General features: G+C 36.7%; 1 protein-coding gene across 6 annotated transcripts in view; it reads right to left on the bottom strand.

The window, feature by feature from the left end:
- The window catches only part of LOC106177376 (protein Aster-B), a 37579-nt gene that overhangs the window by 5203 nt on the left and 6969 nt on the right, over positions 1-25407 (bottom strand). For 3 of the 6 annotated variants that reach the window (XM_013560124.3, XM_087018265.1, XM_013560126.3), the window contains exons 2-13: positions 15074-15235; positions 13422-13737; positions 11266-11350; positions 8266-8369; positions 7754-7930; positions 7276-7431; positions 4722-4923; positions 4141-4284; positions 3689-3813; positions 2095-2287; positions 1475-1528; positions 827-1000 (exon numbers count right to left, since the gene is read on the bottom strand). In XM_013560124.3, coding sequence (XP_013415578.3) covers positions 827-1000; positions 1475-1528; positions 2095-2287; positions 3689-3813; positions 4141-4284; positions 4722-4923; positions 7276-7431; positions 7754-7930; positions 8266-8369; positions 11266-11350; positions 13422-13737; positions 15074-15235 — 1892 coding nt within the window. Of the gene's footprint in view, positions 1-826; positions 1001-1474; positions 1529-2094; positions 2288-3688; positions 3814-4140; positions 4285-4721; positions 4924-7275; positions 7432-7753; positions 7931-8265; positions 8370-11265; positions 11351-13421; positions 13738-14212; positions 14452-15073; positions 15236-18663; positions 18729-23244; positions 24049-25407 lie in introns of those variants that run through there. The other 3 variants (XM_013560125.3, XM_013560127.3, XM_013560128.3) reach the window with 3 other exon arrangements.

Raw genomic sequence — 25407 nt, 5'->3', positions numbered from 1 at the left:
TCATACATGTACAAATTTTGGCTGTGTTTAAGAGACCATTCCCAGAGCCTACAGTGCTGATTTTGGATCGATCTACCTCCAAGGGGATTCTCGCTAAATTGTTATCAACTTAAGCAGATTAGATGTCTCACACGCCCACTGAAGCTGCTAAAGGGTAATTAACTATTGTTTAGTGGCTTCAGTAGGCGCACCAGATATCTAAGCGGCTTAAGCTAAGAGCAATTTAGCGAGAAACCCCTTGGAGATGGGTCGATCCAGTTAGATCGATCTAGGCATGGGAACACAGTCTTAAACTCACCAAATTAAACGTGAAACACAGTTCACTGTGACTTAACTGAGCAACCTGATATCTGCTTATATTATTTTCAAACCAGGGTGTAAGTCTTTATTAAACAAGATTATCGTAACTGAATGGTAATGATGAAGAAAACTTAAAACCTGAATTTATGCTTTACCAGCAGCTGAGAATTAAGCATCACATGTACATATTATTAACAGCAGGCAATAATCAATATATTATCCCACAATATGGTACTTAGACAGTGACTAAGATTTCTTTAACATGAAAACGTGCCAAAAACTTGTATTATAACCTAGTGACCATCAGGGTCTATGAATCTTCCGGGCCAACACGGAAGATATGGCCAGCAAACAAAACAAATTTACACAATTTTACTGATATTAAACACAGGGTCAGTGTTCACATAACAGACAGCACTCAAAACAAGAATATGTGCCTACTAAAGAGCCACACCTTAACCAAATTCATCATCTCACACACAGGAAACATCTTTTTTAATTGCATTTAAGCTACAGCATCACTAACCTGAGACAGGACTTGGAACTGTGATGTGATTGGTCTCAACTGTAGATGTCGCTGCAGGGACCTCTGAGGCTCGACTGTGCGCACGTCGCCGCCGCCTCACTCTCTTCTTGGATGGCGTAGGTTCTATGTTAAACGGTGCACCGGGCCTTTCTGATTCTTCCCTCAGGCACTGGACTGTTTGTGGGCAAAGAACAGAAAGTTCAGAACAATATGACTTATGAATAATTTCTCTTTTTAATGTCATGACAAAATCGCACACTTAATTTGGACACAACTGAAAGCTAAAATGAAGCAAAATGTATATGGTGTACTAAATACTAGAAGTAACTGGAAAAAGATTTTTCTTTTGAAAAATAATATTCCCAATCAATCTGATCATAGTTAATTCTAGCTTTATTTAGTATATCAAAGCGTGCTCCCTTCAAACATAAACATACAACTTGTGACAATTTTGGTCTCAAAAGAATAAATATTCATAAAATAGAATCACAAATGAGAGTTTCAACCAGCATGAATTTCCACTCATTTATGAAAATAAAAAAAATATGACAGCATGTACATACACTAAAAATTTTGAACTAAAAGAGGGATTTACATGACAATGTTGTTAATTTACACAGAGTTCTTATAGGCAATTATTTATCTTACCGAGTGTTTTAAAGTAGTCTTTGATCCCAGCAGTGCAATTCTTGTCAATTATATCTAGAAATAGAAAGAAACACTCAATTCCTGTAATTGGCATATTTTGTGATTTACCCTAATGATAGTTCCTCTGAGAAAATAAAATGATCTTGTATTGACTGGCTGATGTTAAAATATCAATGCCTTAAGTCAATATTACAGTGTGGTTCTGTATTTTGGTAAAAAAAAAAGGTACTCTCATTTCTTTTCTATTATGCTTCTGTAATAGTGATTAACAAGATATAAGGATCACAAACACACAAACTGAGAGAGAGAGAGAGAGAGAGAGAGAGAGAGAGAGAGAGAGGGATTGGCCTCATTCAAAACAGTGGAATAACTAGCCCGAGGGTCATATATGGCCAACCCACTTGAATACTATCCCAGGGGGAATCTATTCAGTGTCTATTAGCAGCAAGCTTTGTAGTGGGTTGCCATATTTGACCCCCAGACTAGTAAGTCCACTGTTCTGAATATGGCCAGAGAGAGATTACATTTACACAAAGATTATATTTAGGACTTAAGCCCTGTATATACCATAGCATCACTGAGAATTCTGAGTAGCTGGGATGTAGCACACTAAGACTTACTCTTGACCAGCCCCCACACATTCTTCCTATACCGTATCTCACTATGGACCAGCAGTCGGCAGCGGTGGGGGTGAACACGGGTGATACAGTATTGGTTGACTACATAGAAACTGTCACCATAGGGAATGGCACTGTTGATACACTCACACTCTATACGATACATGGCACCTGGACGACTCTCTGGAAGCCACAGCTGGAACAAAAAAAAAAAATTCAAAATTGTTGCATGATTTAAACATTACTTAAGCTTCACATACAATACCCTCTTTCTTTCATAATCATTAAGTTATACTTGCACCATCATCATGTTTTTCTTTATAATGTAATACTCTCATCCTGTTTTTCCCGTCTTCAAGGACACAATTAGAAACTTTGCATTCAATATCATGTTACTGTACATGCAATTTTAAAGTTATGAAACTGGCTTATGAACCCATTATGCTCTGGATGTAAACAGCTTTCTTATACATTCAACATGCCATTTTGCATGACAATAAAAAAAAACAAAAACAAATCTCATAAAATGAAAAAAATTATATATGACAGGAAGTAGCTTACAGTATCTAAACTAAATGAAGTAGGAAAAAATAACTGCATGTATTGCAGGGGACACAAAGGGGTAATAATATGAACTCACATAATGAAAAAATTAATATATGACCGGAAGAAGCTTAAAGTATCTAGACTAATAGAAGTAGGAATAAGAAATAGGGACACAAAGGGGTAATAATAAGAACTGTGTTTGGGCTTAAGGCAGATTCCAAAAGTATCATAATCAATAATCCTGTTTCGTTTACAATATATCAGTACAATGGACTATTTCTAAACCAACTATCACTACCATGAAATATGGGGCCTAATGTAAAAATTATTCTTATTCAAGCTTATTACATGTGATATTTTAGCAAGAGTGATGAGGTAATTACGTAGCCACAGGATTCATGATGATGACTACGATTCAAGCAAAGAAAGCTGATAAGTCATATAATACTAATTCTGTAATTCAGTTACTGCAGCAAAATTCAATCATTGTCAGTGTAACAAGCCGGGCACATGTGTCTTGAAGCTAGGAGAGTGCTTTTTTAAATATAGCAGCTCCCTTGGGAAAAACAGACCCAAAATGTTTGTTATATGCAGCACACATGTCATATATTTTTTCTTTAAATTAGTTTGTTTTACTTAAAATACTTTTAATTTAACAGAAATTATTTCCATTGTAAATAAGATCATAAGGCAGCCAAAATGAGCTGCAAGTGATTTTCATGTATAAAGCCCTTTAAACAAAATAACAAAGAAATAATTGTTGAATACAGCTACATGTGAGAGTTAAGTAACAGATGACTCAGCAAAATCGGATTTAAGCCTATTATGAAATACCTCATCAATCTGAAACTGACTGAGATATTTAGACATTACATATATAAATTGACAGTCTTGGGTGCTCTTACATTTTTCTTTTTTAAAAACTCTTACCATATCCCTGGCAGCGACAGTGTATCAAAATAAATAAATAAATAAATAAATAAATAAATAAATAAATAAATAAATTACTATTTCCAGACAGAAACACGGGTCATTTTGTTACACAATTTACCTGTTTTTCTGTGGCTGGGGAGGTTTTGGGCCCAAAGGCAGCATTGAGGGTTAAGGTGTAGGAAATCATCCTCATCTTTGTACCATCTCTATCTGCATCATCTGGCCACGGCGTGAGCACCAAATCTGGATATCAGGATGTCACAATCAATTATGCATCATAAACGTCTACTTAGATATTCTCACATTTAGATGTTACATTTCTGTTGACAAATTAATCTGTTCAAACACTGCAATTACAGAGATACATAATACACACTGCCTTACTGCACGTATTAGATACATATCTAATCTCTGTCCTTAGACAAAATTTATTTATGTAAAAGACAGATTTACCTCTGAAAAACTAAATCAGAAAGATGTGTAATTTGAAACAAACAAGAACTTGAATCCCTAGTCCAGTTTTCATTCAAGTTAGGGCAGCCCATCGTGAAACTTTCCTTATCAGCTTACCAAATGTTTTCCGCCTGTCTAGAAGATCTCTGAAGAACTTGGAGTCTGTAAACAGCATCTCATACATTTGGTCTACAGAGATGTTGTAGACTTCATCTATGATTTTCATCCCCCTGTGTTCACTACATGTACACACCACATCCCCTGGAAACCAAGGAAATACTGTAGGTGCCAGTGGTCACTTCACTTCCACCTGATTTCTCTTTGCTTCTACTGACAATATCATTGCACATGTATAAAGACCTTGTCTATTTTTTTTTTTTTTTTTTGCCAAAGTCTACAGTATGGCTTGATGTGTCATCTCTAAAGCCTAGATTACATTTACACGAGCGCCATGCCATGAAATTGTCCATATGTTTTTTTTTTAAATTGTAAGGAGCTACGGGCTACGCCGAGTATGTCTACATTACACGGCCTTAAATCCTTACGATTCCCTGGGATTTCACATGGCCACCATCTACCTCCGCTCAAACGCTGTACAAAAAGGGTATCACGGGCAATATAAGTGTACCGTACAGGCATTGCATTTCAAATGTAATCTAGGCTTAAACAAACCATTTCATACTTTTACTGACACATACCTTCCGTTTCCTCAGAGTCGTCAGAAAAGTCAGTGGGCATGTCCGGGTTATCGAAGGACGCGGCCTTCACCATCCCCAGGTTAATCAGGCCATTCTGTGAGGGTGGCGCAAGGTGGTCATATAGATCCTCATTACTTGTGGTTGTCATAGAGACAGCATCAGTTGGGGAAATCTTCCCCATTAAGTCCTCTGGATTGTCAGTCTGGGTGGAGAAAAGGTACATGGCTTACCAAATTATAGTGGCCACAGCTCGGTGTTTTTTGTTTAAAAAAGGTTATTGATCAGAAGTAAACAGGCCTGGTTGATTCAATGTCAATTTGCACAAGGACCTTGTTCAATACACAGGTCAAAACCCAATAGCTAAATCCAAGTTTTTGTGACAACCGACATGGGTGAAAGTTGTAAAAACTGACAATCCTGAAAATGTAAATAGGGGCTAGTGGGTGATCAAAATGACGACTGAAAACGATCAAAGTCAAGACTGAAAATCTGGAATAATCCAGAAAACCATGCAAACAACAAATATAAGTATTAATAAAAATATTTGAATCAAACTGAACATGAGCATGAAATCATGATGGGCAAGATGCAACCCCAAGTGGTATGATGGATCAACCCCTAAAATGATACTTCCTCATCTTAATCAATACAAATATAGCTAAAATACCAGCTCCTACATGTACAGGGTCAGTGGAGAGGTTACCTTATAGGGCTGCCAACTTTATACATCACACACATCCTATGTATTGACCACCAAACTGCCTTTCTCGCCACCAATGCCCTCTGTTTTTCAAGTGTCATTCCACAGATAATTTCATAAATAACAACAGATCTGTACTTTGAAAAGGGTAACCATTAAACCAACGTAACCATGGAACTCTCCACTTACTTTCTCCTTGCTAACCTGAGTTTGAAGCACAGGCATATCACACATGAAGCTCATGCCATCAACCCTGTCATGATAAGAGTGGCACTGCCACAGTAACAAGTTCTCACTGTCTACTACACATGTAATCAGGTCTTAACGAGGAAACCTGATCCGATTATTTCCGTAAAATCCTCCTTTTGTTGTTAATAAAAGCTACTTACTTAGTTAGTCCCACAGTGAGGCACAAGGGGTGAGTACGAATTACAAAGTGTTCATACGTCAATACTTCAGTGGTAATCTAGAACCGCGGCCACTCGGTATCGACAATGCAGTTCTACGCACATTCACGTGAATTGACATTCTGGTTGGATTTTATATGGTCTTGAATCAGTTATGTTTATACAGTATAATGTACACAATAATTGGATAAAACTAAAGATGGACCAAGCTAGAGTCAAGCAATGGTTTTTCCACCATTCAGGCATGTTTTGAAGGGATCTTGTATCAGTGACAACCATCCATAGAACATAACTGAGGTCATGTCACACTTCACAAAGTCCATAGCAAGGCCTATATATTGACTACAACATATTGCAATCAACTTCATTCACTTAGGAGTATGTGGCCATAAGAAAAAGCATTCAATACTCTGTATGTTGAGTGAAATTCAAGGGCAGTTTACAATGTATTCGTGATAAACTGCACTTGAATGCACCCTCCATTTTTACTCTCCGTGTGCCAAATTCACTAGATAAACAACAAACCCAAGAAAGTCAATGTCTGAATTCACCTGGTATTGGTTTCCCAACACAAACCAAACAAGCTTTTCAGATCTGAGAAAATCCAATGAAAATGCTCAAGTCTTGCATTATATACATCCTTACTTGTTAATGAATTGTTTTGCTTTCATTTGTATAATGACCCATTGATTAACACATGTCACTTCATTCTTATGCATGTGTTCATATTGATTTCTGATATTTGTTTCTGATATCTATGAGAAAACCTATTAATCATGTATTGACATATTAATTGTCTATTTATAATAGAAATCAACGCATTCCCAGATATATTTAGATTGCAATTAATCATTTATCAATGGTACCAGATGGCGAGTATGACAGAAGTAAAAAATCCCGAGCAAAATTTTTCAACTATTCAAATATCACAAAAATGATAAAAAAAGATGTAATCACACCTTGCCCTCACTTTATGAAGTAAAATGGAAGCATTAAAAAGTTCATGGTCAGGAGGTAAAAAATGTAACAATGATTGGAAAAAGCTGAGGAATAAAGCTTCAGAAGCTCTATCACACTTTCTTTCCAGTTATATTAGTTTTCTACTCTGTGTTCCCACACCACCTGTTGGACAAAGCGTGAACAAAACTTCAGAGTAATAAAAAGCATGGACACCTATTTTCTCTCACTGGGTCCAACATTCTTTGTAGTTCCCTGGGGACTGCACTCTATTTGTTTCATATTTGCTGTTTCATATAGTATTATCAAGCATAAAATGCTTTTTAATACTATCCACAATTATTAAATATCAAATATTTGCAATTTCATACAGCATTATCAGGTGTCAAATGCTTCTATAAATTTTTCACACAATGTCAAATATCAAATATTTTGCAAGTTTCTTTAAGTGCCAACAAGCGTCAAATCCAACTACAATATCCATCATTACCTTTTCTTCCCCGCCCTCATCCAAGGCATCTTTGGAGATGAAAGTATTGGGAGTTTCTTCTTCTGGTGGGATATAGTCATCATCACTGGACGTCAAACCAAGTTCATCTCCGTAACTGAGGTGAACCCACTGCCACATCTCCTGGGCTGTCATTGGCTGTGGGGAAAATTATCATCATCATCATTATCCTGATAAAAATCATTTTCTTCTTTTTTTTTTAATGAAAATACAAAATTTAATTAATTGAAAGGAAGACCAAGCTCATTCTTGTAAATTAGGCTATATTTCCTGGGTTGTCACTGGCTACAGAGAAGATCATCATCATGATCATCATCATGATCATCATCATAATCATTATCATTATTATTGTTATTATGAACCCTCTGTCACCTTTCTTTGGATTCAAGACCAAAAATAAATCATGACATCAATTTCCTTTTTTACACATCCCTTTAAAAAAGTGTCTGTAGATAATCACCTGGTCCATAAGAGCATTCTGCCACACCCGGAACATCATCAAATACGACTTGTCTCTGGCTCCAAACGATGTGAAGAAGTACTTCTCATTGTTGCTAATAATCTGGATGGCATTTGGTATCACACGGGCTGTCTTCTCTTTGGTCATGCTGGTTATGTCTTTACAGCGGATTGTTATCTGGAATGGAAACGCAATCCAGGGCATGTACACATAGTTATTCATCCCAAATATGTGTTCATTTTTCAAATTGCCAAGTATTTGGTCTGACGTCTTTAAAGCTATCATGTTCATGTAAAGGAGGGGGGGGGTGAATAAAAAATTTAGGTTATAAATACTTTGAACATAAAATCTACAGTGATGTGTATGTGTAATGTACAAAGTGTGTGTGTGTGTGTGTGTATGTGTTTGTGTGTGTGTGTGTATGTGTGAAATCTACAGTGGTGTAAATGTGTGTGTGTGCGAGCATACATGCATGTGTATGTGCATGCATTTGTAATCTGCAGGTGTCTTACCGCAGTCTCCCAGCCAAAAATCTTGGCATAGAAGCAGATCCAGTTCTGTGTGATGTACAATCTGCCGTGGGTCAGGATGTCCCTCTGAAGGGCACAGGAGTAATCTAAAAAATAATTAATATATTTTTTTTTAATATTTAAAAATTATTTTAGAAAATAATGATTATCTAAATTCTATTTTCAAAACAAAGCCACATTGACCTTAAAATACTGGAGCTGATTGCAGTTGCTGGCTGGCAATTACAGAGCTGAATACCACTTGCTAACTCTAAATAATTTATTGTTAGAGTCATATTGTTAATTTATATGGCTGTTTTTCTCTTCAGCTGTCAAACTATAATGCACAGTGATATGAATTCATGTTGTGTGTCATTACGTTTTACCCTTATCGCTAAACAATAACCCCCCAACTCATGCAGATCCCTGCATGTTTTCTAATAACTTAAGGCCGGTGATAGTAAAAGGACCAAAGTCATAGAAACAAAGCCCTGGGCTTATAAGTTTTTATAAAAAATTAAAACAAACTTCCCAAAAGGCCAATTAAAGACGGGGATTAAGTACAGTGTCCAACGGATGACGCTCTGGCGCCAATTTGAGGGGAAAAATGCCGTTTTCGGTATTGGGATTTTCTCTATAACCAAGACAGCTATTCAAGTGATTCAAAAGGCCTCATAAAGCTGGGTGAAAGCACTTCAGCGCGGTACCAGGGAATTGTCTTAAACTATTTACTTTTGATTTTATCATCTTTTACGTTAAATTACCCCATATTTCAATGGCTTATTCACTTCAAAAGGCGATATCTTTCAAACAAACAATTTTCTCTTAAACCCCTGATATCATGCTGTAGTCCACATTCCTAACAACAATAGGTGCAACTTTTGTAACGATCGGTTGCTCAGATAGTGAGATATACTTGGCAGCGATTCACTTATCTCGTCAATATAGAAAGCTGTTAAAACAGCCAAAAACGTTCACAGGTTGGTTAACAGGGCTTATTAGTCAAATGCTTAGCTGGCAAATTTACCTGTTATCGGTTATACGATCAGCTGGAACCATTGCTTATTGTCATCTAAAAATATTTTGTTTGGGTGCTTTGAAGGGGCAGAAAATCGTGCTTTTGTTACATTTTCCGACCACTCGTTAGGCATGTAAGCGTGCCGCCATTTTGATTGACAGCTCTGGAGAGGGCCCTAGCCTTGTGATGCCCAGTAGGGTGTCAAGGATATGTAGAAGGAAGCGCTAACAAAGGCGATTACGTTTAACCGCAATTAAGAGGTGTGAAGTTGCATTTGAACGTTTCAATGGCTCTTCCTCGGCAATCGAGTAATTTTACCTGAGAGATTCCTTCTTTGTTATCGGCAAAGTGATCAGATAAAACTGTGTCGAGAGCAAGTGTCCGTCACTTGTGTTGATACGAGTTTTTTGACGGGTAACGCTGCAGGATTATTTTGCACGGCACTTGGTAGTCGTCAGATCAACGGAAAAATCCAGTGATTACTTCAGAGCGGTCTCGCTCAAAATGCCAGCTAAGATAAAGGGGAGACGCTCAGCTGCACAAGATTCAGCGGTAAAAGTTGCTGAGAGAAGGCTTTTGAATAAATATTTTATTTTTACACACATGACACTTAGACCCTATTTGCTTTTTACCTGCTAGCCTTGACTATTCTCGGGGTCTTTTTGTGATTTTCATTTTTGGACACTTGAACTCTTTCTTCCCGCTTGATCAGTGATTTTGAAATTGTTTTTCTCCAAATATCGCAAAATGCATGCGTTTTTATTTTTATTGTTTTAATCATGCTGTCAACCTTTGCTTGGATTTCTCTTGTTTGGCCATTCAAATCACAATTTTTCGCGTGTCTCTCAAGCTCCATGATATCATATCTTGGAGAATAAAATTTTATTTTGTCAACATTAGATTTACCTTTTGCAAACGGCGACCAACAATCATTTCCGGTTTCGTAACGTGTCGCAGATACGCTCGACGATATATATCGCAAAAATTAAAGGCTAGGCTAAAAGTATCCTTTTTTAGCTTTTTTTATTTATGTTTTTATCGATTTTTCTTTCATTTGTCAATTAATTTAGACGTTTCGATTAACTCTTTCACCCATTTATTAGGTATACAGAAATCAGTCATCCGACTGAACAAATAGGGCCGGTTTTCCCCCAACCGCCACGCATAGGCCTTACTCTCAAAATTTTCCTTCTTTCCTCTGGAAAGGGACTTTTAACACGAACTTTTCTCTTCCCCATAGTGTACTAGCTAGACTTCTTCGCTGCTAAGCTGATGTAAGACTTATGACCTATTACCGCACACGTAATCGGCTTATAACTCATTAACTGTGCTCCGACCCCCTCATGGCAACGGCCCTTAGTAACAGAGGCGTGGCTTAGTTGTCAGCCTGACTGGGGCGCGTGCCGGTTGAAAAACTCATCAAAAGACGCATTTTGCGATGCAAATTCATAAAAATTATTACATCCAACGTTAGATACTTTTTTGATTAATATAAACACACAAAAAACTCAAAAACACGATTTTAAGCGTATTTAACCCTATCACCGACCTTAAAGGTACATACGAACCGAGCATCAGTGGAGCGTGGATTCCCAGTAACACATGTAAACCACTTCTACTAGATTCTTATATGACTCAAGTAAATTTGACATGCCAAGGGATAAACTGAATAGATCACTCGATCAGCCATAAAAGAGCTTTAGAATGCTCCTTTCTTTCAATTTATGGTTGTAAATTTAACCTACTTCCGTGACCTACTTTCCTGCCCCATTGACATACAGCTTAAAATGCCAGCAGAAAAATCTGTTCAAACATCATTTTCGGGTAAAATTAAACAATGCCTTTTGGTAATTCTCTTAGTTATACTACTTAAAACTATATGCTGGCATTTGGTTGGTTTTTGTGACAAAAAATTGACTTTGTATGCATCTTTAATATCACAAAGTGTAATCCCCACTGAAAAATAATTAATAACACCATCTTACCAACAATCAGCCTCTCATCATTTGGAACATCCTTAAACAGTTTCTTCAAATCTTCACTCTTAGACTTGTAGGTGGGGCTCAACACCTGATGGATTTAAAACACAAATCATACTTATCAAACTTATCCATATGTTGTATATAATGAAAAAGGGAAATGGGAGAGAAAAACAGACAAATGACTAAACATGATCAATATCATGTACTAGAATAGAGAAAAAAGATGGAACCTATCCCTATCACATTGTTTACCACCTGAAATATTGTGCTACATTATACAACTGCAAAACATTGCAAAACCTCTGAAATTCTAAGTTTTAAGACAATTATCAACAGAGAAGCAACTAAGTCAAATGTAGCATGACTTTATAATGGATTGAAAAATATGTACTAGGCTCTTCAATCACTATGTAGCATTACTATTAAGAGTTTTACGTTTTAGTTCAAAGTGCACATCATTTCGTTTCTTAATTTTTTAGCACTTCATATAAAATACTTAATGAGAGATCAACTCAATACAGTGCAGGTCTAACTCTTCTGTTCACAAACAGCAGACTTAAAACCCATTATAATTATTTATTCAAAAGTTGTTTTCCATTTTAGCTGAAAGTCATCATACCATTTTCTGCCAATGTTATGCAGTCATGTTGGCATCACGTAAGCAGAGCAATCTACTGCCATTACATCATACGACAAATGTATAGCTTAATCTAACAAAGCCATCTACGTCACTGCAAATCCTTTTAATTGATTTCTCCAATCTGTTGCTTCAGCACATAGGGACAACAATGTCCTCTGTGACATAAGCCAGTTCAGACAAGAGCCAAATCAGAACAATCCTTGATCAATAAGTTTGTAAATAAACAAAATGATTAAGTTCCCATTCTTGTTCCTAAGTAATTCCTGTACTTAATGGATCAAAAGCTTTCCATGACATGGTGCATCCTCCTAATAAGCTTTCAACTCACTGATCCATTGCTAACTGTACTGTGAAATATATATCTTTCAAATTATTAAGTCCCTAAACACTGGCTTAGACCCCATTAACATAAATACCATTGGTCTGCGTGGATCGAACCAACTCTGTAGGGACTCTTGCTTAGTGCAATCAGCTTAACTGAATAACACACCTCCTGGCATTAAATAACTGATAATTATATGAGAACATTGGAAAGTTAAGCTGATTGCACTCACAGAGTTGGATTGATCTATCTAGATTGATGGTGATCATGGGAATTGGGTCTTACACCCCATTCTCATAGATTAGATCGACCTACATTGGATCGACCTAACTCCCTGGGGGTTCACGCTAAATAGCTGTCAGCCGGGCGGACGTGAAAGTTAATTACCCCTTAAAGCTTGTAGTAGGCGGGGACGGACACTTAAGGGGGATTATCTGACAGTAATCTAGTGAGACTCCCCGCGGTGATAGATCGATCTAAAAGTTGTGAGAACAGAGCCTTAGTCTGGCTGTTCCTTAGTTACTAATGATATCAATCTCAGAAAGCTAAAGGCAACATTTTTGGCATATATGGCAATCTGTTTGTCATGTCAAATAATTCAGTCCAAAAAATTCATGTTTATCTAACACAAAACAGAGACAATGCAAATTAGCAAGAATCCCCTCAGAGTTAGATTGATCCGGCTAGAAGGATAGGTTTATGGGAACCCAGTTTTGATCAACTAGTGTAACAGGAGCTGTGGGCAATGATAATAATTATTTATAATGAGATACTTTGAGCCATTTTTATATCAAATGCCAATCAATTATGTATGATTTCCTTCCACATAATCATTGTCTTGTATAATTTGTATACTTTCAGCATGAATATAACCCTTATTAATTTAAATGGAAATCATACTATGAAATGAATATCACTAAAAAATAACCCAGTTCTTTTCAGATATTAAAATATCACAAATTCAGACATATATGTCTGGACTTTTAAATGAAACTAAAAGATAGAAAGATATCCAATATAAATACCCACATCTTTTTTATATCAGTATATATTTTCCATATTGATATCACACTGCACAATATCCAGTTTTAAATAGTAATTGATAAGACTTCTTAGTTTGGTCCTGAAACGTCCCTGAAAATCAAACAGATACAGCTTCAAACATGAAAATTTTAGTCCGTTACTTTTGTCACTTACATTATACCAAGTATTCCCTTTCTTTTTCTTCTCAACGCTTCGTGACGTGCTACTTTTCCCACCTCCACTGTCATTGGCTGATTGCCTATTTATGTCGTAAAAATCTTCGGGACATTTCCCCGCCAATTTCTCATGAGAATTCCCCAGGGAACTTCGGTCACTGGTGGGAGTGGAATGATTGTCGACTAACGCTACATCGATGTGTTCCGATGCGTCTTCCGCTTCTGAGACGGTGTCGCCACTTTTTGCAGAGGTCACATTGGTGGAGGAGCTTTCTGTGGTAGCAGACAGACTGGTAGAAGATGGGGTCCCAGACCTAGGAATTCAATAAGATCAAATACAATTAATTTTGACAAAAAATTCTAATGATGTCATAATTATACATAATATATACAGTATTGATCTTAGACTGAATACATTTTTTCCTGCACAGTAATCCATCCCATGTCCCCCAGGCATCCAAATATCATGATACATTTCGCATTATACATGACGTAAAAATGTACTTAAAGACAACTAATACTTTTATTTCTAGATCTTCTACCAAAAGAAAGCCAAGGGCTCAAAACTTGGAAGTTTCCAAAACTAAATTAGTTGAAAAAATGGAGTATGAAAACTATATGCATCATAACAACAATTGTAACAATGCTAAGTGTAAATTTACCAGTATGTATGTGACAGTGCGTGTCTCTGTGTGTGCTTGCGTGCATGACTTTAAGTGCGCGTGTGTTTTGAACACTAAAATCCCTTGAGAAGGTAATACAGTATATACTTCAATGTTAGCACCTTACCAATCATCAAACCATGTCCACACACTATCGCAGTAATATCCAAGATCTACTTTCTTCATAGCTTGCAGTGTATTATAACTCACGCAAATTTCCTTCTTTTATAAATATCCTGTATTTAAAACCACAAAATCCTCCAGGAGACTAAGAGTATTTCACAACATAATTCATCTTAAACCATGAATGGCTTATTTTGAGTCCAACCTTCCAGAACAAACTGAACAGGATCTACGCGTTTCACCTGGATTTGTCACCAACACATGCAATTTTAATCAGGCAGGTAAATGACGTCCTCGTAGGCTGGCTGAACTCTTGCGTTATACACGTCAGGTGGGTTGTTTATCAATATTATATTAAGGATTTTATAAACAAATCCTGCCCACACATTGTTTTAAATGATAAACAGTTCCATTTCAATTATAATTAATACCCATGTCTGGTTAGATTTCTGGAGCATCACACTATCCCTTCCATATCTATCTTATATTAATATGATTATATTATTATTTAAGCAGCTTACCCAAATATGCTTAAATACTATTTATTCAGCTAACCTACTTCTAAGATCATGATACAAGCTTTGACCTTCCCCCACACTGTACTTTGGTACCTGTATTATTGTGCAAGCATAGACTCTGACTAGTATAATAATAAAAATTTTACAATGATTCCCTGGCACCTATACTTATATATAATAATACATAGGTTTTCTTAATTGACACTTGATTTTTCATTGTTATGACAGTCACTCAATGTTGTTATTACTGTAACTTGTTATTACTGTCCTATGGACCCCCCCCCCCCCCCCCCCACTATGTACCATTTCCAATCTAAGTTAGTTCTGATGTGAACACCCCCACTCACCCATTGTGTTGCCTGAGATCTCCCTGGGGCTGACCCTCTTCCATGGTTTCTACCAGGGTCTTCCTCTCCTCATCTGGGGTGAAAAGACTGCTGAGTGCATGGGGTACAATACTGCTGGAGCTGCCACTGATGCTGCTACCTTCGTCACTCGAGGTCTTTTTCCTGCAATAAGAATCCATACAGATTACTGGGAGAAGGCTCAGAACAGTCCTTTATATGGCAAGACTCTTGACTTTTTATTGTTAAAACACTGATACTACTTTACTAGTACCTTCATCACTTAGGGTATTCTTCCTATAATAATAAAAATTTTCCTTGATGAGGAAAAAGCCGAGGATAGTTCACAAACTGCTGATATTTAAATGTTAAAACATTGACGCTGCTACCTTCATCGCTTGAAGTCTTTTTCCTGCAATTATGAAAAATCTATACTGATGAGGAAAAAGCACAAAACAGATCTATAAGTGAGACAAAGTTGCTAGCACTACCACCATCATTACTGCCTTTGCCAGTTTGTATCTGCTTCCTGAAATTATATCAAGGAAGAAAACAAGAGATCAGCCATCAAAATGGGACAAGGTTACTGAATTATGTTCACTTGAAACATTTGTTTGTACCACTCAAACTACTTATTTTACCTGTTAAGATACCATCATTATCATCTCAAACTAAGAATTCATCCACAACAAAGTGCTGAATTAAGCTGCAAAAAAAAGTCGAAATAAACTTCATTCAAGCAATAACGAATCCCTTCAAATATCTGAAAATCTCAGACTGCAAAAACAAACTCAGGATATTTTTCCAAAGGGGAACTGATATGAAAGATGAAAGGAAATTGCTCATCACCTGTTCATTAATATACGCAATGTATTGTCTATAAAAGAGGCGTACTCCATTGCTCATCCTGACAATGAAAACATCCAGCTGACAGGAAATACACAAAGATCTTGTATGAAGAAAACAAATTACGTTGAACCATAATGTGCAAACCACTGTAGGCAGTTATCTGTCCTTCCTTTTATTACAGTTGTTGTTCTCTGATACCTATTTTAGCCCAATCCACTGGACTCTGTGATGTTTCAGATTTTTTCCCCTGGGGGGGGGGTGGGGGGGGGGGTGAACCAAGGAGCTCCTAGCTCTTAGCTTTGGGGTATAAACATAGGGTTTATCATATGGTAACTCCACCAATTGTCAAATTCAGTGAAAAAAATCAATCAATACTTCTTTCAACCACTGGGTAATCACAACCTTTTTTTTTGTTTTGGATGTACAAATATACAACTGTATTCACCACAACACCACAAAAATGTCAGATCGATACTTGTGTGGTGCATCAGTTCTTTAATAATATGAACTCCAACCTCATTGCTCATTTATGTGTAATCTCCTTCCTTGCAGGACTCCTGGGTCGATTAACTTTGATTGCAATCACAGCTTATTAACTCAAATTGCCCTTGCTAGCAAATATAAAGGAAAAAACAGAGGCTGCTTTTGGCTTGAAATATAGCTGTGCACTTGCTTTAAGCCTCATTAACTTTTCACTTTCTAACCCCCATGGAGAAATGTATTTCAATACTTCCTTGTTGAGAAACACTCGTTCCCATTTCCTACAAACACAGAATTTATAGGACATGGACAATAAAATAAATACACAGCATTCAGAATTATAAAGCAACTCATGAAAGAGGGATCAGGGCTGACAAGATTACTTCTTTAAAAAATCACAATACTCCTTTCCTAGAGAAATCATTTTTATAATGGAATCACATGGAGGATGGTACTAGTACATGATAACAAAGTTGATATGGCTCAGCACCATCAACTTGGTAAAACAGTGAGAAATAATATTTCAAGCACCTGAACAGGGACAAGGTAAAATAAATAGAAACCCTGAAAGTATTGTAGGCCTTGCCAAGGTATTGCAGGCTAAAATATTTTTCCTAATTTGACTATTTTTCATAATTAATTTTGACATTGAGCCTCATATATACCTGTATTTTTGTTCTGATTTACCAAAAATCATCGAAAGACCCTGTAAATATTTTAGAAAACTTTCTGTAAGCCTAGTGATTGTTTGAAAGTTTTGATCACTTCAGATTGGTGAGGCAAAATTATCAATGGCCAATTTCCCTCATTAAATGCCTAAATTTCATCAAAACTTGTTGCTGATGGCCTGGCTTCATTCTTGCTTGGTACTGGACTTAAAACTGGCAAATTTTGCCATGAATCTTTTATCATTTGTGCTAGTAATTCAGTATCGGAGGCATATCTTGGGATAACTAATAGATACATTGGATCAACATAACTACTAATCAAATGAACTAAATTTGCTATATCTTTGAGTTCAGCCAAATAACTTCTGTGTATTCCCATGTGACAACATCACCCCACACAGTTCATAAGATAACAACATCAACTGAGCACATGAACTGAGAGGTCATGACCTCAGCTGACCCCCTCAGAGGTCATGTATCACCTGATGTACACTTCTCTCTCTCTCTCTCTATGGGGGTCCTTCTCCTTCTCCTTCTCTCCCCTCCCCCCTCTCTTTATCTCTTCTCATATAGCAACCACAAATCTATTTCAACAACAATTCTATAACCTTCATTATCGTCACCATAATATTCCCTTTTTTTCTCTTCCATAAACAAAATCCTGAATATTATAAGCTTTGTTGATGCAACTTATATATGGCAAAAAATCTAGAGCAAATTTTGATTCAGTACAGACCTTTGCCTATCAGAAGAGTAGTTTTTTTCACCCCCCCCCCTTTCCATTGGACCTGACCATCAGCATGCCATCAGAAGCAACAGCAGCATACTAAGATCGCATTCACAACGAGTTGAGCCAGGCTTTACAAATCCTGGGGACTAAATATGGCAGTCGTACATGAAAGAAAAACCGCCTAATCTTTTATTAGTCTCTCCGCCTCTCACACGCCTCCCCACACATCGTCCCTGTGGGGGGACAGTCATTAAATCTTGGCTCCATTGGGACGACACATGGGGAGGCGTGTGAGAGGCAGAGAGACTATTAAAAGATTAGGCAGTTTTTCTTTCACGTGCGTCCGCCATATTTAGTCCCCAGGATTTGTAAAGCCTGGCTCAACTCGTTGTGAATGCGATCTATGATATATATAGGTAAATAGGGCCAAATATAGGTATATTTCAAAATCTGGCTCTTCAGCATTTCATACTCATCCTCAGCTATTGAGACAAGACTTAATACCAGTCATCAAATAACTGACATGTCAACTTCACTAACATACATGTCACTGAGCTACATGCAACTCAAGTTTTTTTCCAGGGATTTTCGTTTCGCTTTTTTCTATCATATCATACTAGTACATCTAATTTTTTTAACTAAGCTGACCAGTTATTAGCAAGCTAATACTGTTAACTGTGCTATAAATGCCTGCAGTGAAGTTTCTGGCCTAAAATGGCCATCACTTGATCCTAATGCATTGACATCATGTGTACTCACCTCCGGTACATTTGACAAAAACAATTAACTTCATAGTGTCCTTAAAACAAAAGTGAGCTATGATTCTTTGCTGACCAAGAGGAATTAGGATATGAAGAGACACTCACCCTGTCTTTCCATCTGACTTGACGCTTTTAAAACTAAATCCTAATACCATGATTTAAATGTCTTCACAGTGTTTTCTGTGCAAAGCTGTGACTTCAGTCATGTCAACCATTTAAGTGAGTTAATCGGTATCTTTGTTGACTTTACACAGCTAGATGAGTTATAAAGGCCAATTTAAACCCAATGACTAAAGATTCTTGACATGAAACAGGGCAAAGAACTCTGGAATCTATAGTGGAGCTAATCCAAGTGCCGAATGTATTTATCTATTGATTTCTCTATAAATATCCCAATTCTGATAATGCACCATATGCGATATTCTAACCAAATCTGCTTGGTAAATTCTCCAAATGTTACACACCCCACTGTACATGGCAGTAGTGTGACACTCTGGGCACAGAACTGTTTACTAGTATTTATTATCATCATTATTATTACTAGTTTTATTATGTGCTCAATTCTCATCAAAATGGGCATGGAAAGAAGGTATGTAAATCAATACTAAATATAGGATAAGGGCTAAATATAGGCCTAAATATAGGATGATGAGCCTGTTACAGCACTTGCTACCATGTTTGAGATGAGATGAAGAATTGCTACTAAAGTAAATAATACTATATATATATATATATGAAAAAGAAAAGAATAAAAAGAAGTATAACATGAGAACATTTTACACATTCTTTCCAAAATTCCTTCTTTACAGCTCAATACGTCTAAGGCACATGATGGGATTAAGATTTAGTAAGTTTGATTATAAAGATTCAGATGATATAGTTCCATCATATTGAGCAAATCATTGATAAAACATTAACTGAACCATAAAACTGATTTGAGATGAAGACTGTTTTCGATGGTAGTTCAGGTAAAAGAATGTAAAAACCTAAGAACACACTCTAAACTAGAGCACACTCAATATCTCACACCATTACAAATCTCACGTCACTACAGAGTTAAATTAATAAATTAACTAGAGGATCAGAGAGGCGATACCGCCTCCAAATATTGTACCACCAGCTGGAGCAAACGCATTCATATAGACCCCCACATACACAAAATAAGGGACACAGCCACCAGTTTTGTGCTTGACAAGCTGTAAAAATGCAATCAACAAGAATTTTTTAACTATTGCAAAAAATATATATATGGTACAATCAAATTTAAGTTCTTCGTAAGGTAGGTCAAGGGTCAATTTCAAGGTCACAGTAAATTGCCAGTATATGACTTCCTATTCAAGTTCAAGAGAAACTATGGACCTATCTCTGTCAAGTTTGAAATTAAAAGAGAAAGAAATTAGCAGAGTTCAGTTCATGATGAAAAGTAGGTCAAAGGTCAATTTCAAGGTCACACTTAGATTGCCAGTATAGGACTTCCTATTCAACTTCAATAGTAACTATGGACCTATCTCAGCCAGTTTTGGAGATAAAAGGAAAGCAAAATTTGCAAAATTCAGTTCATGGTGTAAAGTAGGTCAAAGGTCAATTTTAAGGTCACATTTAGATTGCCAGTATATGACTTCCTATTCAAGTTCAATAGTAACTATGGACCTATCTCAGCCAGTTTTGGAGATAAAAGGGAAGCAAAATTGGCAAAATTCAGTTCATGGTGTAAAGTAGGTCAAAGGTCAATTTTAAGGTCACATTTAGATTGCCAGTAAAGGACTTCCTTTTCAAGTTCAATAGTAACTACGGACCTATCTCTGCCAGTTTTGGAGATAAAAGGGCAGAAAAGTTTGCAAAGTTCAGTTCATGGTGAAAAGTAGGTCAAAGGTCAATTTCAAGGTCACATTTAGATTGCCAGTATATGACTTCCTATTCAAGTTCAATAGTAACTATGGACCTATCTCTGCCAATTTTGGAGATAAAAGGGAAGCAAAATTAGCAAAGTTCAGTTCATGGTGAAAAGTAGGTCAAAGGTCAATTTTAAGGTCACATTTAGATTGCCAGTATATGACTTCCTATTCAAGTTCAATAGTAACTATGGACCTATCTCTGCCAGTTTTGGAGATAAAAGGGAAGCAAATTTTGCAAAGTTCAGTTCATGGTGAAAAGTAGGTCAAAGGTCAATTTCAAGGTCACACTTAGATTGCCATTATAGGACTTCCTATTCAACTTCAATAGTAACTATGGACCTATCTCAGCCAGTTTTGGAGATAAAAGGAAAGCAAAATTTGCAAAATTCAGTTCATGGTGTAAAGTAGGTCAAAGGTCAATTTTAAGGTCACATTTAGATTGCCAGTATATGACTTCCTATTCAAGTTCAATAGTAACTATGGACCTATCTCAGCCAGTTTTGGAGATAAAAGGGAAGCAAAATTAGCAAAGTTCAGTTCATGGTGAAAAGTAGGTCAAAGGTCAATTTTAAGGTCACATTTAGATTGCCAGTATATGACTTCCTATTCAAGTTCAATAGTAACTATGGACCTATCTCTGCCAGTTTTGGAGATAAAAGGGAAGCAAATTTTGCAAAGTTCAGTTTATGGTGAAAAGTAGGTCAAAGGTCAATTTTAAGGTCACATTTAGATTGCCAGTATATGACTTCCTATTCAAGTTCAATAGTAACTACGGACCTATCTCTGCCAATTTTGGAGATAAAAGGGAAGCAAAATTAGCAAAGTTCAGTTCATGGTGAAAAGTAGGTCAAAGGTCAATTTTAAGGTCACATTTAGATTGCCAGTATATGACTTCCTATTCAAGTTCAATAGTAACTATGGACCTATCTCTGCCAGTTTTGGAGATAAAAGGGAAGCAAATTTTGCAAAGTTCAGTTTATGGTGAAAAGTAGGTCAAAGGTCAATTTTAAGGTCACATTTAGATTGCCAGTATATGACTTCCTATTCAAGTTCAATAGTAACTACGGACCTATCTCAGCCAGTTTTGGAGATAAAAGGAAAGCAAAATTTGCAAAATTCAGTTCATGGTGAAAAGTAGGTCAAAGGTCAATTTTAATGTCACATATAGATTGCCAGTATATGACTTCCTATTCAAGTTCAATAGTAACTACGGACCTATCTCTGCCAGTTTTGGAGATAAAAGGAAAGCAAAATTTGCAAAGTTCAGTTCATGGTGAAAAGTGGGTCAAAGGTCAATTTTAAGGTCACATCTAGATTGCCAGTATATGACTTCCTATTCAAGTTCAATAGTAACTATGGACCTATCTCTGCCAGTTTTGGAGATAAAAGGGAAGAAAAATTTGCAAAGTTCAGTTCATGGTGAAAAGTAGGTCAAAGGTCAATTTCAAGGTCATAGTAAGATTGCCAGTATATGACTTCCTATTCAACTTCAATAGTAACTATGGACCTATCTCTGCCAGTTTTGGAGATATAAGGGACTAGATGTTGTAATTTTGGAGTTACCATAATGTGCCTTAAATTTCGTACAGAAAAAATTAATTAAAATAAAGAAAATGTCATATTGGTCAAAATTCTTGAAATAGGAGGTGCTCTGAAGTTTCAGAAGTTCAAATTTGATGAAATAATGTCATTTTTGAACACAAGTTGTCTGCTTTGCCAAGCCTTATGTTTTATTTTTCCAGAGTTCAAAATTTATTATCCATTACCGTACTGCAAATTTTGCTTTTACCACCAATATGTACTTTTTGATACAGCGTAACTCGAAAACCATATGGAATACAAAAAAACCGAGACCACCTCCAGTGTTGGGCTTTACATGCTCTACAAAATGCAAAAAAGAATGGGTCTCTAGCATTAACGGTTCCCGAATTAGAGACAGTTTTCAGTTTCGGTATCTTATGGCCGCTACTCCCGTGAAAATGCACCGATTGACCCCAAATTCATGGAGATGAAAGATGACCTGAAGGGTAACACTTTCCAATAATATTATTGGTTAAGTCTGTGTGGTGTCTGAATAACAGGGCAAAAAAATTTTTTTTCGTAAAAAATTTCATTTTTTTGAAAATTTTGGCCCATTTGACCTTGAAGTAGAGGTCAAAGGTCAAATCCAAGGGTATATTTGAAATCTACACATATGACTTTTGGAAAGCCGTCTATAGAAATTTTTCCCATAACTCCTTCCGTAGGGTAGATAATTAGCATTTAATTTTGCCATTTTTAGACAAGGGTGCATTGCAATGAGTGCCACACCCAGACCCCAATACCGACAAAGCCCAAATTTTACGTGGAACGAGCTGAGATTATAGGTGACCTGAATCCATGAGATGGGTACGGGGGCCCTTACCGTCTAGGAGGAGAAGCGGTAACGGTAGCCGTCCGGCGGAGCCAACGGAGCCGGCGGAGCCGGCGGAGCCGGCGGAACGATCCGGACGGGACCGAAACCATGTGTACCGCCAGCGCTAACGCTGGTGGTACAATAAATAAATAGACACTTAAACACTTTTGAACATAATTGCAAGAGTATAATAAGAATATAATCTCCTATATAATAATAGCTAATAACACCACAGAGAGACAGAAATAAAACCTTGCAAGCTTAATTTTTTCTTTTTTGCACCCCCCTCCATCTTCAACGTTGTCAGAAATAAGCAGAAGAGCACTCAACCAGCAAAACCTAGGCACAGCATACTGTAACGTCTATAGATCTAAAACTCTTCACATCGGAACTTACCGTAATTTATCAAACAGTCCTCCAATCTCCGTGACAGTGCTATTGAGGCCCTCCAGAGCACTGGCACTCGTTGACTTAATAAAAGCCATCCTCAGGTATTTACGTACGGGTTCACCTTTGGTTGACCGTATCACCTGTTAAATTCCTCTTTTTGGATACCAAAAGTCTAGTTTCCAAAAGTGATTCCTGTGTTATGGGTAATATCAAGGTCCTGTTTATCTGGGATTGCATGTAGTCCTCTTTTTACCTCCAAATGTCTGGTTTCCCATCAAATGATATGCTGGGTAACAGTTATGTCTTGTCTTGGTTCACGTATCAAAACTGATAACATGATAATCAACTGGTACTATTTTAACCAGCAAATGTATCAGTATTCCATTCTACAAACTAAATGACGGTGACACACGGGTTAACAAGTTTCTGTCACAGCAAACAATAGCAAAGTTTATCATTTCTTCATCATTTCTTCAGTTATGATCCAAATCTGCTCCCATAGCCTTCACATCTGTATGTGCAGAACTGCGTGTAAGACAAATAAATATAGCAATTTTCTTAACTTCAATGTTTTGTGTACTGGATATCAAATGTCATCCATAGTTCAACTGTGGACCCAGAGACGGGGTATGTTATCTAATAAGATCACTGTTTCGGTCTGTCGATAGGGATCCTGTCGGTAATGTATGCCAGGACATAGGGAACTTTTTACTTTATTCTCACCTCCCACATTGACAGTTACAATGAAATTACATCAGTGTCAATAAATAACAAAGGCAGACAGGTCACTTCTGTCCAAACTGTACAGGAACAGTGGTCAAATTGTGGTGGTGATGGTCATCAGCTGGTCAGTTGAACAACAAGTGTGCGCGGCATTCTGTTCTCTACGGGCATGCATGTATGAACCAAGGAAAAAAATACAAGTTTCCTAAAAAACATTCCTATGGAAAACCATTTCCATCATCAATCACTGCCACACTAACATCATCATCTTTTAAGTTCTGAACAGCTTAACTCTGCTAGCTTAAAATTTTCGAGTTCCGTAAAAATACTCATTACATGCTATGACACAGACGAAAATGTTGCATAACACACATGTACACCTGTTGAAATACAAAAACAGTTCATGCCATTTTTCGTCCATGAGTCTTCCTCAATTTCACATCTGAATACACAAACACTTACTGTATATAACTATTTCCCCATACGTATTCTCACACACACACTTGCATTTCTCAGGCAGTTATACCACTGGCGTAGTTTCTGGGCTGTGAGCTTATGACAAAGTTTAATACTATAATGTCATAACATATTTGTCAAGCCCACAAGATGTCAGGTTTTATATATATCTAAATGTACTTTTCACTAATAAATTGTTACCATAATGCTTAATAGATTTAGAGGTTTCTTTTTGAGCATGCTTTAAAGAAAGACAGCTGTGGATACGTTTTCTTATGTAATCCAATAAAGTATTTTCTTAAATAAGACTCGCCGAAAGTGCGACTTCAATACATGCACTAATAAAATATAGGGAAAAATCAACAATTAAGCAGGCACAATTAGGCTAGATCTCTAATGTCCTTTGAAGATTTAATCAAATTTCACAATTTTGGGTACTCTCCATCCTCTCTTATGAACAGCCACTCTCATACACATATATTATAACATAAAAAATGATCAAAAATACTTCCTACCTTCTCATTTTACTCATTCGTTACGAATCGTTAGTAATCTTAACACTTGGTGACATAAAAAAGTCTATACAACCATCTATATCCAGTCGAAGAGTTTTTTCTCCAGGAAGTATTTGCTGCAGTTAGCCATCATAGTCAACAACTGTTAATGAAATTAAATATTTACCCTTATTCGCAAGCCGCAGAACTCTATTACATTACCTGGTACCCAAACAAATCCAACTTGCCACTATGCATAATATTAACCTAAAAGAACTTCTCCTGAGAAAACACATTTTCCCATACTGCTATAAAAAATGAAATCCATTAGAAGCATCAAGCAAGTTCCCAGATGATTCTGAAGTGATCTGTTTTGATGAAAACTGCATTCATCATACAAGGGCTCCATTAGATTCCAAAGCAGTCATGGTAATCTGTATGAAACAAAAATCTCTATGGTTTGTTTACATGGGAAATAAATAAAGAAAGAAAAAAG

This window comes from Lingula anatina, chromosome 7, assembly GCF_051362555.1.
Source record: "Lingula anatina isolate TDL-2025a chromosome 7, LinAna3.0, whole genome shotgun sequence".
NCBI lineage: Eukaryota > Metazoa > Brachiopoda > Lingulata > Lingulida > Lingulidae > Lingula > Lingula anatina.
The sequence above is the reverse complement of the archived record's forward strand: the minus strand, read 5'-3'. Positions and strand labels throughout refer to the sequence as shown.